The sequence below is a fragment of the Symsagittifera roscoffensis genome, chromosome 3, assembly GCF_963678635.1.
Source record: "Symsagittifera roscoffensis chromosome 3, txSymRosc1.1, whole genome shotgun sequence".
In the NCBI taxonomy this organism is placed as follows: domain Eukaryota; kingdom Metazoa; phylum Xenacoelomorpha; order Acoela; family Convolutidae; genus Symsagittifera; species Symsagittifera roscoffensis.
Genome location: NC_087064.1, coordinates 3,476,959 through 3,493,880, shown reverse-complemented (window position 1 = coordinate 3,493,880; position 16,922 = coordinate 3,476,959). Strand labels below are relative to the sequence as shown.

The 16,922-nt window shown below is 32.7% G+C and overlaps 2 protein-coding genes across 7 annotated transcripts in view; both read right to left on the bottom strand.

Moving 5' to 3' along the window:
- LOC134841161 (protocadherin Fat 4-like) overlaps positions 1-16,922 on the bottom strand; it is a 112,575-nt gene that overhangs the window by 34,167 nt on the left and 61,486 nt on the right. The window lies entirely within an intron of this gene.
- On the bottom strand, positions 8,453-11,574 carry LOC134841427 (uncharacterized). Of its 6 annotated transcripts, none has more exons than XM_063857409.1 (2): positions 11,201-11,574; positions 8,453-10,340 (listed from the first exon to the last, which is right to left on the bottom strand). In XM_063857409.1, exon 2 carries the CDS (start codon positions 10,317-10,319, stop codon positions 8,583-8,585), a length of 1,737 nt encoding a protein of 578 aa, XP_063713479.1. In that variant the 5' UTR covers positions 10,320-10,340; positions 11,201-11,574; the 3' UTR covers positions 8,453-8,582. The 6 variants fall into 6 exon arrangements, with proteins under 6 accessions (XP_063713479.1, XP_063713477.1, XP_063713480.1 ...); XM_063857407.1 differs by having other exon boundaries at positions 8,453-10,373; positions 11,245-11,573; XM_063857410.1 differs by having other exon boundaries at positions 11,245-11,573.

Here is a 16,922-nt window from a genome sequence, read left to right as displayed (position 1 = left end):
TGATTCATTTTATTAAAATATGTATAAGCTACCTTCTAACACCTCCCTGTACAAAAATTTCCATCTAGCTAAACAGTATATAACGCTCTACTAATAGAAAAATAGACGGCTGATTCATTTTATTAAAATATGTATAAGCTACCCTCAAACACCTCCCTGTAGGAAAAATTTCCATCTAGCTAAACAGTATATAACGCTCTACTAATAGAAAAATAGACGGCTGATTCATTTTTTTAAATTATGTATAAGCTACCCTCAAACACCTCCCTGTAGAAAAATTTCCATCTATATAAACATTATATAACGCTCTACTAATAGAAAAATAGACGGCTGATTCATTTTATTAAAATATGTATAAGCTACCCTCAAACACCTCCCTGTACAAAAAATTTCCATCTAGCTAAACAGTATATAACGCTCTACTAATAGAAAAATAGACGGCTGATTCATTTTATTAAAATATGTATAAGCTACCCTCAAACATCTCCCTGCACAAAAATTTCCATCTAGCTAAACAGTATAAAACGCTCTACTAATAGAAAAATAGACGGCTGATTCATTTTATTAAAATATGTATAAGCTACCCTCAAACACCTCCCTGTACAAAAATTTCCATCTAGCTAAACAGTATATAACGCTCTACTAATAGAAAAATAGACGGCTGATTCATTTTATTAAAATATGTATAAGCTACCCTCAAACACCTCCCTGTACGAAAAAATTCCATCTAGCTAAAGAGTATATAACGCTCTACTAATAGAAATAAAGACGGCTGATTCATTTTATTAAAATATGTATAAGCTACCCTCAAACACCTCCCTGTACAAAAATTTCCATCTAGCTAAATAGTATATAACGCTCTACTAATAGAAAAATAGACGGCTGATTCATTTTATTAAAATATGTATAAGCTACCCTCAAACACCTCCCTGTACAAAAATTTCCATCTAGCTAAACAGTATATAACGCTCTACTAATAGAAAAATAGACGGCTGATTCATTTTATTAAAATATGTATAAGCTATCCTCAAACACCTCCCTGTACAAAAATTTCCATTCCTGTACAAAAGTTATAGCTAAACAGTATATAACGCTCTACTAATAGAAGAATAGACGGCTAATTCATTTTATTAAAATATGTATAAGCTACCCTCAAACACCTCCCTGTAGGAAAAATTTCCATCTAGCTAAACAGTATATAACGCTCTACTAATAGAAAAATAGACGGCTGATTCAATTTATTAAAATATGTATAAGCTACCCTCAAACACCTCCCTGTAGGAAAAATGTTTATCTAGCTAAACAGTATATAACGCTCTGCTAATAGAAAAATAGACGGCTGATTCATTTTATTAAAATATGTATAAGCTACCCTCAAACACCTCCCTGTACAACAATTTCCATCTAGCTAAACATTATATAACGCTCTACTAATAGAAAAAAAGACGGCTGATTCATTTTATTAAAATATGTATAAGCTACACTCAAACATCTCCCTGTACAAAAAATTTCCATCTAGCTAAACAGTATATAACGCTCAACTAATAGAAAAATAGACGGCTGATTCATTTTATTAAAATATGTATAAGCTACCCTCAAACACCTCCCTGTACAAAAATTTCCATCTAGCTAAAGAGTATATAACGCTCTACTAATAGAAAAATAGACGGCTGATTCATTTTATTAAAATATGTTTAAGCTACCCTCAAACACCTCCCTGTACAAAATTTCCATCTAGCTAAACAGTATATAACGCTCTACTAATAGAAAAATAGACGGCTGATTCATTTTATTAAAATATGTATAAGCTACCCTCAAACACCTCCCTGTACGAAAAAATTCCATCTAGCTAAAGAGTATATAACGCTCTACTAATAGAAAAAAAGACGGCTGATTCATTTTATTAAAATATGTATAAGCTACCCTCAAACACCTCCCTGTACAAAAATTTCCATCTAGCTAAACAGTATATAACGCTCTACTAATAGAAAAATAGACGGCTGATTCATTTTATTAAAATATGTATAAGCTACCCTCAAACACCTCCCTGTACAAAAATTTTCATCTAGCTAAACAGTGTATAACGCTCTACTAATAGAAAAATAGACGGCTGATTCATTTTATTAAAATATGTATAAGCTATCCTCAAACACCTCCCTGTACAAAAATTTCCATCCCTGTACAAAAGTTATAGCTAAACAGTATATAACGCTCTACTAATAGAAAAATAGACGGCTAATTCATTTTATTAAAATATGTATAAGCTACCCTCAAACACCTCCCTGTACGAAAAATTTCCATCTAGCTAAGCAGTATATAACGCTCTACTAATAGAAAAATAGACGGCTGATTCATTTTATTAAAATATATATAAGCTACCCTCAACCACCTCCCTGTACAAAAACTTCCATCTAGCTAAACAGTATATAACGCTCTTCTAATAGAAAAATAGACGGCTGATTCATTTTATTAAAATATGTATAAGCTACCCTCAAACACCTCCTTGTACAAAAATTTCCATCTAGCTAAACAGTATATAACGCTCTATTAATAGAAAACTAGACGGCTGATTCATTTTATTAAAATATGTATAAGCTACCCTCAAACAACTCCCTGTACAAAAAATTTCCATCTAGCTAAACAGTATATAACCTTCTACTAATAGAAAAATAGACGGCTGATTCATTTTATTAAAATATGTGTAAGCTACCCTCAAACACCTCCCTGTACAAAAATTTCCATCTAGCTAAACAGTATATAACGCTCTACTAATAGAAAAATAGACGGCTGATTCATTTTATTAAAATATGTATAAGCTACCCTCAAACACCTCCCTGTACAAAAATTTCCATCTACCTAAACAGTATATAACGCTCTACTAATAGAAAAATAGACGGCTGATTTATTTTATTAAAATATGTATAAGCTACCCTCAAACACCTCCCTGTACAAAAATTTCCATCTAGCTAAACAGTATATAATGCTCTTCTAAAAGAAAAATAGATGGCTGATTCATTTCATTAAAATATGTATAAGCTACCCTCAAACACCTCCCTGTACAAAAATTTCCATCTAGCTAAACAGTATATAACGCTCTACTAATAGAAAAATAGACGGCTGATTCATTTTATTAAAATATGTATAAGCTACCCTCAAACACCTCCCTGTACAAAAATTTCCATCTAGCTAAACAGTATATAACGCTCTACTAATAGAAAAATAGACGGCTGATTCATTTTATTAAAATAGGTATAAGCTACCCTCAAACACCTCCCTGTACAAAAATTTCCATCTAGCTAAACAGTATATAACGCTCTACTAATAGAAAACTAGACGGCTGATTCATTTTATTAAAATATGTATAAGCTACCCTCAAACACCTCCCTGTACAAAAATTTCTATCTAGCTAAACAGTATATAACGCTCTACTAATAGAAAAATAGACGGCTGATTCATTTTATTAAAATATTTATAAGCTACCCTCAAACACCTCCCTGTAGAAAAATTTCAATCTAGCTAAACAGTATATAACGCTCTACTAAAAGAAAAATAGATGGCTGATTCATTTCATTAAAATATGTATAAGCTACCCTCAAACACTTCCCTGTACAAAAAATTTCCATCTAGCTAAACAGTATATAACGCTCTACTAATAGAAAAATAGACGGCTGATTCATTTTATTAACATATGTATAAGCTACCCTCAAACACCTCCCTGTACAAAAAAATTTCTATCTAGCTAAACAGTATATAACGCTCTACTAATAGAAAAATAGACGGCTGATTCATTTTATTAAAATATTTATAAGCTACCCTCAAACACCTCCCTGTAGAAAAATTTCCATCTAGCTAAACAGTATATAACGCTCTACTAAAAGAAAAATAGATGGCTGATTCATTTCATTAAAATATGTATAAGCTACCCTCAAACACTTCCCTGTACAAAAATTTCCATCTAGCTAAACAGTATATAACGCTCTACTAATAGAAAAATAGACGGCTGATTTATTTTATTAAAATATGTATAAGCTACCCTCAAACACCTCCCTGTACAAAAATTTCCATCTAGCTAAACAGTATATAATGCTCTTCTAAAAGAAAAATAGATGGCTGATTCATTTCATTAAAATATGTATAAGCTACCCTCAAACACCTCCCTGTACAAAAATTTCCATCTAGCTAAACAGTATATAACGCTCTACTAATAGAAAAATAGACGGCTGATTCATTTTATTAAAATATGTATAAGCTACCCTCAAACACCTCCCTGTACAAAAATTTCCATCTAGCTAAACAGTATATAACGCTCTACTAATAGAAAAATAGACGGCTGATTCATTTTATTAAAATAGGTATAAGCTACCCTCAAACACCTCCCTGTACAAAAATTTCCATCTAGCTAAACAGTATATAACGCTCTACTAATAGAAAACTAGACGGCTGATTCATTTTATTAAAATATGTATAAGCTACCCTCAAACACCTCCCTGTACAAAAATTTCTATCTAGCTAAACAGTATATAACGCTCTACTAATAGAAAAATAGACGGCTGATTCATTTTATTAAAATATTTATAAGCTACCCTCAAACACCTCCCTGTAGAAAAATTTCAATCTAGCTAAACAGTATATAACGCTCTACTAAAAGAAAAATAGATGGCTGATTCATTTCATTAAAATATGTATAAGCTACCCTCAAACACTTCCCTGTACAAAAAATTTCCATCTAGCTAAACAGTATATAACGCTCTACTAATAGAAAAATAGACGGCTGATTCATTTTATTAACATATGTATAAGCTACCCTCAAACACCTCCCTGTACAAAAAAATTTCTATCTAGCTAAACAGTATATAACGCTCTACTAATAGAAAAATAGACGGCTGATTCATTTTATTAAAATATTTATAAGCTACCCTCAAACACCTCCCTGTAGAAAAATTTCCATCTAGCTAAACAGTATATAACGCTCTACTAAAAGAAAAATAGATGGCTGATTCATTTCATTAAAATATGTATAAGCTACCCTCAAACACTTCCCTGTACAAAAATTTCCATCTAGCTAAACAGTATATAACGCTCTACTAATAGAAAAATAGACGGCTGATTCATTTTATTAAAATATGTATAAGCTACCCTCAAACACCTCCCTGTACAAAAATTTCCATCTAGCTAAACAGTATATAACGCTCTACTAATAGAAAAATAGACGGCTGATTCATTTTATTAAAATATGTTTAAGCTACCCTCAAACACCTCCCTGTACAACAATTTCCATCTAGCTAAACAGTATATAACGCTCTACTAATAGAAAACTAGACGGCTGATTCATTTTATTAAAATATGTATAAGCTACCCTCAAACACCTCCCTGTACAAAAATTTCCATCTAGCTAAACAGTATAAAACGCTATACTAATAGAAAAATAGACGGCTGATTCATTTTATTAAAGTATGTATAAGCTACCCTCAAACACCTCCCTGTACAAAAATTTCCATCTAGCTAAACAGTATATAACGCTGTATATAACGCTCTACTAATAGAAAACTAGACGGCTGATTCATTTTATTAAAATATGTAAAAGCTACCCTCAAACACCTCCCTGTACAAAAAATTTCCATCTAGCTAAACAGTATATAACGCTCTACTAATAGAAAAATAGACGGCTGATTCATTTTATTAAAATATGTATAAGCTACCCTCAAACACCTCCCTGTACAAAAATTTCCATCTAGCTAAACAGTATATAACGCTGTATATAACGCTCTACTAATAGAAAACTAGACGGCTGATTCATTTTATTAAAATATGTATAAGCTACCCTCAAACACCTCCCTGTACAAAAATTTCCATCTAGCTAAACAGTATATAACGCTCTACTAATAGAAAACTAGACGGCTGATTCATTTTATTAAAATATGTATAAGCTACCCTCAAACACCTCCCTGTACAAAAATTTCCATCTAGCTAAACAGTATAAAACGCTATACTAATAGAAAAATAGACGGCTGATTCATTTTATTAAAGTATGTATAAGCTACCCTCAAACACCTCCCTGTACAAAAATTTCCATCTAGCTAAACAGTATATAACGCTGTATATAACGCTCTACTAATAGAAAACTAGACGGCTGATTCATTTTATTAAAATATGTAAAAGCTACCCTCAAACACCTCCCTGTACAAAAAATTTCCATCTAGCTAAACAGTATATAACGCTCTACTAATAGAAAAATAGACGGCTGATTCATTTTATTAAAATATGTATAAGCTACCCTCAAACACCTCCCTGTACAAAAATTTCCATCTAGCTAAACAGTATATAACGCTGTATATAACGCTCTACTAATAGAAAACTAGACGGCTGATTCATTTTATTAAAATATGTATAAGCTACCCTCAAACACCTCCCTGTACAAAAATTTCCATCTAGCTAAACAGTATATAACGCTCTACTAATAGAAAAATAGACGGCTGATTCATTTTATTAAAATATGTATAAGCTACCCTCAAACACCTCCCTGTACAAAAATTTCCATCTAGCTAAACAGTATATAACGCTCTACTAATAGAAAAATAGACGGCTGATTCATTTATTAAAATATGTATAAGCTACCCTCAAACACCTCCCTGTACAAAAATTTCCATCTAGCTAAACAGTATATAACGCTCTACTAATAGAAAACTAGACGGCTGATTCATTTTATTAAAATATGTATAAGCTAACCTCAAACACCTCCCTGTACAAAAATTTCCATCTAGCTAAACAGTATAAAACGCTCTACTAATAGAAAAATAGACGGCTGATTCATTTTATTAAAATATGTATAAGCTACCGTCAAACACCTCCCTGTACAAAAATTTCCATCTAGCTAAACAGTATATAACGCTGTATATAACGCTCTACTAATAGAAAACTAGACGGCTGATTCATTTTGTTAAAATATGTATAAGCTACCCTCAAACACCTCCCTGTACAAAAAATTTCCATCTAGCTAAACAGTATATAACGCTCTACTAATAGAAAAATAGACGGCTGATTCATTTTATTAAAATATGTATAAGCTACCCTCAAACACCTCCCTGTACAAAAATTTCCATCTAGCTAAACAGTATATAACGCTCTACTAATAGAAAAATAGACGGCTGATTCATTTTATTAAAATATGTATGAGCTACCCTCAAACACATCCCTGTACAAAAATTTCCATCTAGCTAAACAGTATATAACGCTCTACTAATAGAAAAAAAGACGGCTGATTCATTTTATTAAAATATGTATAAGCTACCCTCAAACACCTCCCTGTACAAAAATTCCCATCTAGCTAAACAGTATATAACGCTCTACTAATAGAAAAATAGACGGCTGATTCATTTTAATAAAATATGTATAAGCTACCCTCAAACACCTCCCTGTACAAAAATTTCCATCTAGCTAAACAGTATGTAACGCTCTACTAATAGAAAAATAGACGGCTGATTCATTTTCTTAAAATATGTATAAGCTACCCTCAAACACCTCCCTGTACAAAAATTTCCATCTAGCTAAACAGTATATAACGCTCTACTAATAGAAAAATAGACGGCTGATTCATTTTATTAAAATATGTAAAAACTACCCTCAAACACCTCCCTGTACAAAAATTTCTATCTAGCTAAACAGTATATAACGCTCTACTAATAGAAAAATAGACGGCTGTTTCATTTTATTAAAATATGTATAAGCTATCCTCAAACACCTCCCTGTACAAAAATTTCCATCTAGCTAAACAGTATATAACGCTCTACTAATAGAAAACTAGACGGCTGATTCATTTTATTAAAATATGTATGAGCTACCCTCAAACACCTCCCTGTACAAAAAATTTCCATCTAGCTAAACAGTATATAACGCTCTACTAATAGAAAAATAGACGGCTGATTCATTTTATTAAAATATGTATAAGCTACCCTCAAACACCTCCCTGTACAAAAATTTCCATCTAGCTAAACAGTATGTAACGCTCTACTAATAGAAAACTAGACGGCTGATTCATTTTATTAAAATATGTATGAGCTACCCTCAAACACCTCCCTGTACAAAAAATTTCCATCTAGCTAAACAGTATATAACGCTCTACTAATAGAAAAATAGACGGCTGATTCATTTTATTAAAATATGTATAAGCTACCCTCAAACACCTCCCTGTACAAAAATTTCCATCTAGCTAAACAGTATATAACGCTCTACTAATAGAAAACTAGACGGCTGATTCATTTTATTAAAATATGTATGAGCTACCCTCAAACACCTCCCTGTACAAAAAATTTCCATCTAGCTAAACAGTATATAACGCTCTACTAATAGAAAAATAGACGGCTGATTCATTTTATTAAAATATGTATAAGCTACCCTCAAACACCTCCCTGTACAAAAATTTCCATCTAGCTAAACAGTATATAACGCTCTACTAATAGAAAAATAGACGGCTAATTCATTTTATTGAAATATGTATAGATTAGAATTATGTATAGAAATATGTATGAAAGGAACGATCTACTTGTCTATTTGAAACACTAGGCTTCATTTGAATCTCAGCTCAGCTAAGTGAAGAAATTTTTCTGACGAATGACGTCTCCTTTCTGCGTGAGAAAATAACAGTCCGAATTGAAGAACTGAATATCCAAAACTGATTTCAAATTGACTGTTTTGCTGAAAGTTTCCCCAGTAGAAAAATCACCGTTGTAATGCATATAGGCAAATCGAACTTCGTTTTCCGATATGGAATACGCAATGAGAACAGGTTGTTCATTAAACAATTCAAAAGCAATGTTGGTGACAGGCTGAACAGTCTGAGCGTTCAATTGACCTGCACCTCTAAGACCACGCTGATCTTTCATAATATATAATTTAATTCTATCAGGCTGGTTGGAATGCGCCATGTAAAACGAATTTGGAACTATATTCGAGGAAACAGCAAACTTATCAGCAGGACCGATACGAATGTCTTCGCGCAAATTATCTGCACACTGCCACGTCCAGCTTGCTGTAGCCGATAATATATAAAAGTGATGCTGAAAGGCTCCTTTGTGATAATAGAATCCTTTTACGTTGGGTACATCTATTTCCCACCGATCAACCAGCTGAATTTTCCCCTCCGAGGTCTTGAAAGCATGGTAGCTTTTTTCGCCAACTTGAAACACCACGCCTCCGAAACAGGAAAACAGTCGGAAAAACTTGCCATCTACATCCTTAACACACTTCAATGTTGCTTTATCACTCTTGTCAATAAATTGGAATGAAATGTAATGGCTGTTTTCACGGAAGTGTGCAATACATAAATGGGAGTCAGAAGCCGCCATTTCAATTTTTTTGTTCGGGTAATTTTTGAAATAATTACAATCAACAGGTAATGGTAATTTGGACGAATTACCATCGATTCCACTTTCAGCGATTGAAGTAAGCACTTCGACCATTTCATCTGTGAACGCTTTCAAAGTGAGTTCCAAGGATTCTTTCAGACTGTTTTCGACAGCAAGAACTTCGTTTGAGCCAAAAGATTCATCGCAAATTAAACTGCCATCAACGTCATCAGTTAAAATTTCGAGTGAATTCAGATCAAATTCTTTGACCAGACGACCATCTGAGAAGCTAAGCAACTCTCTCCATTTACGTTGCTTCGACTCAGCAGAATCGCGAACTTCTTCTAATTTCTTAACGAAGTCGTTGGCTCTCGATTCATTTGAGCTCGCAGATTCTACAACAGACTTGATGTCTTCGTCTACTTCTTCTAAAACATCTTGAAACAATTGACTGAGTTTAACTTTGATACCATCATCGTGTGACATGTCTACACCCATTTTTTTCACCTTATCAGCAAATTTTTTAGCGCTGGCTAAATTTTTGACAATTGGCTTGTATTCTTTGTCAATACCGCTTAAAGCTTCATGCACTTTCGCTTTTATTTCGTTGGCTTGTTTCTCTAGCGGAACAATTTGGTGTCCTTCGATTGCGTGTTTTTGTGCAACGCACATATTACAAATCAGTTGATCGCAATCTACACAAAAAGAGCTGCAAACTACGAAATGCTGCTGACATACGATAGCTTTCATTTGTTTGTAGTCCAAAACATCATGTTTTCTCCTTGTATGCGTTTGAATACAAATTTCACACATGAGAAAATCTGAGCCTTGGTCGGAGGAATCGGCGCTTTTCGCTTGTTCACACGTTGTACATCTAAACTTCAGTTTCAAATCAGTTATTGTCATCGTGCACACCGAGCAGTTAAAAGTAACCGCGGCTTGACTCGATCTAGGTTCGTTATCTGTTTCAGCTTCCATGCTGATGAACTGAGAAATAAACTCGAACAAGATTGCTCGTATCAGGGCGAAGCCCTGAATGTTCCGACTGCCTTTTAAGGTTTTATGGAACAGTAATAACATTAAAACAATAAATGAAATAAAATAAAATGAAATTTTTTTTTCTAAAATTTGAATTTTTTCGTCCCCCCACACGCCATCGTCCCCCCCACACGCCATATAAAGTACAAAAAGATAAATTCGCGAAAAATGATCACAGGTGAAATATCTTTTCAAATTTGAGCTCAGGACAACGATACCTTTCGAATGATATAATAAAATTCCGTCAAAAATGGCTAGTTAAAAAGTCGAAATTTGTCTGAAGAAAAAAAAACCCACCCCGAGCACAAACATTCCGTTACTTTCGTATCGAAAGTCGGAACAACAAGACTACTCGTATCAGGGCGAAGCCCTGAATGTTCCGACTGCCTTTTAAGGTTTATGGAGCAGTAATAACATTAAAAAATTTATTGAAATAAAACAAAATGAAATTTTTTTTTCTAAAATTTGAAATTTTTTATGAAAGTCATCCCCCCACACGCGATAATTAGTACAAAAGATAGATTTCGCTCCTTGTAACAAATAAATAATGGCAATTATTTTTTTCAACCAATTTGGAACAATTTTAAGACGGGTTAACTCTCCTCTTGCGCGTTAATAGCGCGAAAAATATCGCGCGTTAATTGTCCCAAATTGGCCAAAAATGCAATTTTTAAACCCCCATAACTTTACGAAAAATGATCACAGGTAGAATATCTTTTCAAATTTGAGCTCAAGACAACGTTACTTTTTGAATGATATAAAAAATTCCGTCAAAAATGGCTAGTTAAAAAGTCGAAATTTGTCTGAAGAAAAAAACCCACACCGAGCACAAATATTGTGTAACTTCCGTATCGAAAGTCGGAACAATAAAGGATGGCAGAGCTTAATAGACGGAACAAACAAAAAATAAGAAAGTATAGTTCAATTACTTATGGTAGGCCAAAAGAATGCAAATTTTCATCAAGTTGAATCAAGTTAAGCCAATAAATAATGTGCCACGAGTAATTCGTTGAAGAATTCCTTCGGTCAAATAGCAGACCTAGTTGTCTGAAACATGTTACCACAAGTAAAATTTCACCATTCTTTCACCAATAGTGGTAAAACAAACGTAAACTCAAGTTTGCGTTCAATTTCGTTTCTTTACCATCTGAAAGTCATGTTTCAATGGTCAATATGAACAGCATTTGTGTGGTAGTTAAACAAGATTTTTGCATGAACATGAGCAAATAATCTCAACTATATATTAAGAAAGTGTCATTACTTGGATTTGAACACTTACCAGTGTTTTCAGGGTCTGAAGATGCCCGTTTTCACCAATTGCCATCTATTTTTTTAGGAGACGGAACACTTTGTCGAATAAGCGGGGTAAAAAGAGTTGATCATGCCATCTGCAAAATTTTTAATCAGAAATTGAATTGTCAAGAGTGAGAACTTTCCTCTGCTCGACCGTGTTTTAAAATTTCACGCCGTTGCAAAAACTTAAGGCAGCTGGCAAAAACTGGCTTTTTTCACCCGCAAAACACTGGTAAGTTCTTAAAATCAAGTAATGACACTTCATAAAAAATTAGCTGAGAGCATTCCCTCTAAGTAAATCGTGCCTAAAGTTGTCATTGAGTTTCGGTATTTTTAAAAGAATAAAAACTTCAATTTGCGTATAATTTTGTCTACTAGAGGAGAAAAAAGGGCAAGACCAGTTTTTTTACACAGAGGCGAAGCAGATCGCACTTGATAGAAAAAATGAATGAAAAGGAAAAATTTTTTTGAAAAATCAGATTGGAAAAATGTTGGAAAACGTTTTTGAAAATTGAACGAGCAACAAGTCAGTTTGACTCCAACTAGCAATTTAAACTGGCCAGCTAAGCAGCATCCACCTGATGAACTATTTTCAAACAGCACACTAATGAAAAAAAAAACAATTTTTCAGATAACGCAATGAAGTTCTAATCTGAATTGTTCATTTGATGTCGAGTTCATCAAAACTAATTAAACTGGGACTAAATTATAAATTTGTTTTTGCCTAAGATATCCAAAACAGCCGAAGAAGACAAAAAAACTGAAAGGAGGCATATAACATCCAAAACAGCCGAAGAAGCCCAAAAATAGGCATGTAAAACATTTAAAACAGCCGGAGAAGCCCAAAAGGAGGCATGTAAAGAGAGACACTGTTTGACACAAGTATGGTAGTTTAGTCCTTAGAATAACGTGTATGGAATATAGGTACCGCCAATTGGATAAGTGCCACCAATCTCAAAACCACAAGATAACAAGACCTCTTTCCGAAGATTTTAAAAGACCATATTTTTCTCCGAAGATATCAGTACCATACCAGCACCCCTTGAACTGTACTTAATTTTTTTCAAATAAGTTTGTAGGCGACCGACATAGTAGCTCCTGAAATTTAAAAAATCATTTCAGGGATCTCTCATACTTGTGAACTACATGGATAGATCACACAGCAAGGTTTGAACTGGGACGAACACAAAATTTTCATCATCTTCCCATACGCCATATAAAATACCAATGACAGATTTCGCTCAAAGAAAACCGACCCTAAAACTTTTCTAAAGGCGCCTTTGGCGCCAATATATACTAACTTTGAGGGGGGAGCGCGCGCCGAAAAAACGCAATTTTTTAGTCAAAATGTTTTCAAAAACGGCTTTTTTGACTGTTTTTTCAAAAATTTGCCAGCGGCGCAAAAAATTTTGCCAAAAAAAGGTCAAAACACTGTGCTTTGGAAGAGCTCGAAAAATCATTTTGGTCGGCCTAAAAAAATTCAAAATTTTCGAAAATTTTTTGAAAATTTGCACCCCCCCCCCCTCGAGAAAACCCTAAATCCGCCCCTGACCCATAGCCTGCTTCAATCAATATCAAAATTGAACCAATTCTCGGACGGATTAAATCTCCGCTTACGCATAAATAGTGTGAAGTATATCATATCACGCGTTATTTGTCGAATTGGCCAAACTGGCAGTCTTTAAACTCTCAAAACTTTACGACAATAATACCTTTGGATAATACAAAAAATTCCTTAAAGACTGGTTTGTTAAAAAAAATCGAAATTTGTCTTGGGGAAAAAACCACCCCGAGCACAAAAATTCTGTCACTTTTTTCAAAAATGGAAATACAAATCCAAACCAAAATCAGCCTGTTTAGATAATAAAAACATTTTGTTAATTTAGTGAAAATAAAAATTAAAAAAAAAGTTGCAATGCACTAATAAATAATCTTTTTTTAAATCCAATGATTTTTTTTCTTGTTTCAAAATGAACATCATGCTTGCAGTAAACCATGTTTTGAAATAGATTTTTTTGAGAGATGAGAACAAAATAAGTTTTCTGTTCATCGTTTGACGATGAAAAGAGGTTCTAATGCGATAATTTTCAGAAAAAAAAACTGAATACTTTGCGAATATATGGGCGATAAGTGTTTGTATCATCGTGATTATATGATTGAAAAACTATACTTTATAGGGTTTACATGGGGAAGAAAAAGAGTATATTGCAATTAACTGAACAGAAAAACAGATTTTTTTTGTTATAATATTCAGAAAAAAAAACATTTATTTCCAATGTAATTGAAATGAAATGAAACTATCTTAATGGTTATTTTGACAAAATCATCTGTTTTTTTTTTTCATTTTCGAGCATAAAATTGTCAGATGTAAGATAATTAGTGTGCTAATTTGTTGTTCAAAATGAAATTGCCAGATAATTGAATTCTGTGGGAGAAATTTTTGTACTGTTATTTATTACGATCCATTGAATTGATTTAGTTCTTTTTTGAACGATTTTGCCATGAATACCTTTTGCCAGCGCACACAAAATTTTGCCAAAATAAGGTCAAAACACTGTGCTTTGGAAGAGCTCGAAAAATCAATTTGGTCGGCCTAAAAAAATTCAAAATTTTCGAAAATTTTTTGAAAATTTGCACCCCCCCCCCTTGAGAAAACCCCAAATCCGCCCCTGACCCATAGCCTGCTTCAATCAATATCAAAATTGAACCAATTCTCGGACGGATTAAATCTCCGCTTACGCGTTAATAGTGTGAAGTATATCATATCACGCGTTATTTGTCGATTTGGCCAAACTGGCATGGCAGTCTTTAAACCCTCAAAACTTTACGACAATAATACCTTTGGATAATACAAAAAATTCCTTAAAGACTGGTTTGTTGAAAAAAATCGAAATTTGTCTTGGGGAAAAAACCACCCCGAGTACAAAAATTCTGTCACTTTTTTCAAAAATGGAAAAACAAATCCAAACCAAAATCAGCCTGTTTAGATTATAAAAACATTTTGTTAATTTAGTGAAAATAAAAATTAAAAAAAATGTTGCAATGCACTAATAAATAAACTTTTTTTAAATCCAATGATTTTTTTTCTTGTTTCAAAATGAACGTCATGCTTACAGTAAACCATGTTTTGAAATATATTTTTTTGAGAGATGAGAACAAAATAAGTTTTCTGTTCATCGTTTGACGATGAAAAGAGGTTCTAATGCGATAATTTTCAGAAAAAAAACTGAATACTTTGCGAATATATGGGCGATAACTGTTTGTATCATCGTGATTATATGATTGAAAAACTATACTTTATAGGATTTAAATGGGGAAGAAAAAGAGTGTATTGCAATTAACTGAACAGAAAAATAGATTTTTTTGTTATAATATTCAGAAAAAAAAACATTTATTTCCAATGTAATTGAAATGAAATGAAACTATCTTAATGGTTATTTTGACAAAATCATCTGTTTTTTTTTCATTTTCGAGCATAAAATTGTCAGATGTAAGATAATTAGTGTGCAAATTTGTTGTTCAAAATGAAATTGCCAGATAATTGAATTCTGTGGGAGAAATTTCTGTACTGTTATTTATTACGATCCATTGAATTGATTTAGTTCTTTTTTGAACGATTTTGCCATGAATACCTTTTGCCAGCGGCGCACAAAATTTTGCCAAAATAAGGTCAAAACACTGTGCTTTCGAAGAGCTCGAAAAATCAATTTGGTCGGCCTAAAAAAATTCAAAATTTTCGAACAATTTTTGAAAATTTGCACCCCCCCTCGAGAAAATCCTAAATCCGCCCCTGACCCATAGCCTGCTTCAATCAATATCAAAATTGAACCAATTCTCGGACGGATTAAATCTCCGCTTACGCGTTAATAGTGTGAAGTATATCATATCACGCGTTATTTGTCGAATTGGCCAAACTGGCAGTCTTTAAACCCTCAAAACTTTACGACAATAATACCTTTGGATAATACAAAAAATTACTTAAAGACTGGTTTGTTAAAAAAAATTGAAATTTGTCTTGGGGAAAAAACCACCCCGAGCACAAAAATTCTGTCACTTTTTTCAAAAATGGAAATACAAATCCAAACCAAAATCAGCCTCTTTAGATTATAAAAACATTTTGTTAATTTAGTGAAAATAAAAATTAAAAAAAAAGTTGCAATGCACTAATCAATAAACTTTTTTTAAATCCAATGATTTTTTTTCTTGTTTCAAAATGAACGTCATGCTTACAGTAAACCATGTTTTGAAATAGATTTTTTTGAGAGCTGAGAACAAAATAAGTTTTCTGTTCATCGTTTGACGATGAAAAGAGGTTCTAATGCGATAATTTTCAGAAAAAAAAACTGAATACTTTGCGAATATATGGGCGATAAGTGTTTGTATCATCGTGATTATATGATTGAAAAACTATACTTTATAGGATTTACATGGGGAAGAACAAGAGTGTATTGCAATTAACTGAACAGAAAAATAGATTTTTTTTGTTATAATATTCAGAAAAAAAACATTTATTTCCAATGTAATTGAAATGAAATGAAACTATCTTAATGGTTATTTTGACAAAATCATCTGTTTTTTTTTTCATTTTCGAGCATAAAATTGTCAGATGTAAGATAATTAGTGTGCTAATTTGTTGTTCAAAATGAAATTGCCAGATAATTGAATTCTGTGGGAGAAATTTCTGTACTGTTATTTATCACGATCCATTGAATTGATTTAGTTCTTTTTTGAACGATTTTGTCATGAATAAAATTATCAAAGTGCGCAATAAACACTCCAGAGCATGAACACATTGGCAATTTAAAAACTCCAGAAAAAAACATGCGACGTAAAAAAATTTTCTTAGACTTGAAATCAGTTCATATTAGTTCATCTTCATATTTTTAATGGAGTGTATTTTTTAAGAAAAAGTATAATTTTGATCGCCCAATTTTGATGAAGTGAAAAAACAACCCAAGCGTAAATATTCCGCATTTTCTTTGAAATTCTGAACAATGGGGATCACAGCTGCGCATGATAAATAATTATAATCTGGTTGGAATAACAAAATAAAGTCCACTTACATCAGTTCGCCTCTGCTTAAATCATCTTTAAAATTTTATTATGGTGTTGCTGCTGATTATATATTTCATATTTTAAGCATGTTTGAAAAACTTAACATGTCGTGTTTTGAATCATGATTTGTAGAAAAAATCTAATCGAGCGGTAGTTTCAAATATATTCCTGACAAATTTAACAAGCCGCGTAGAA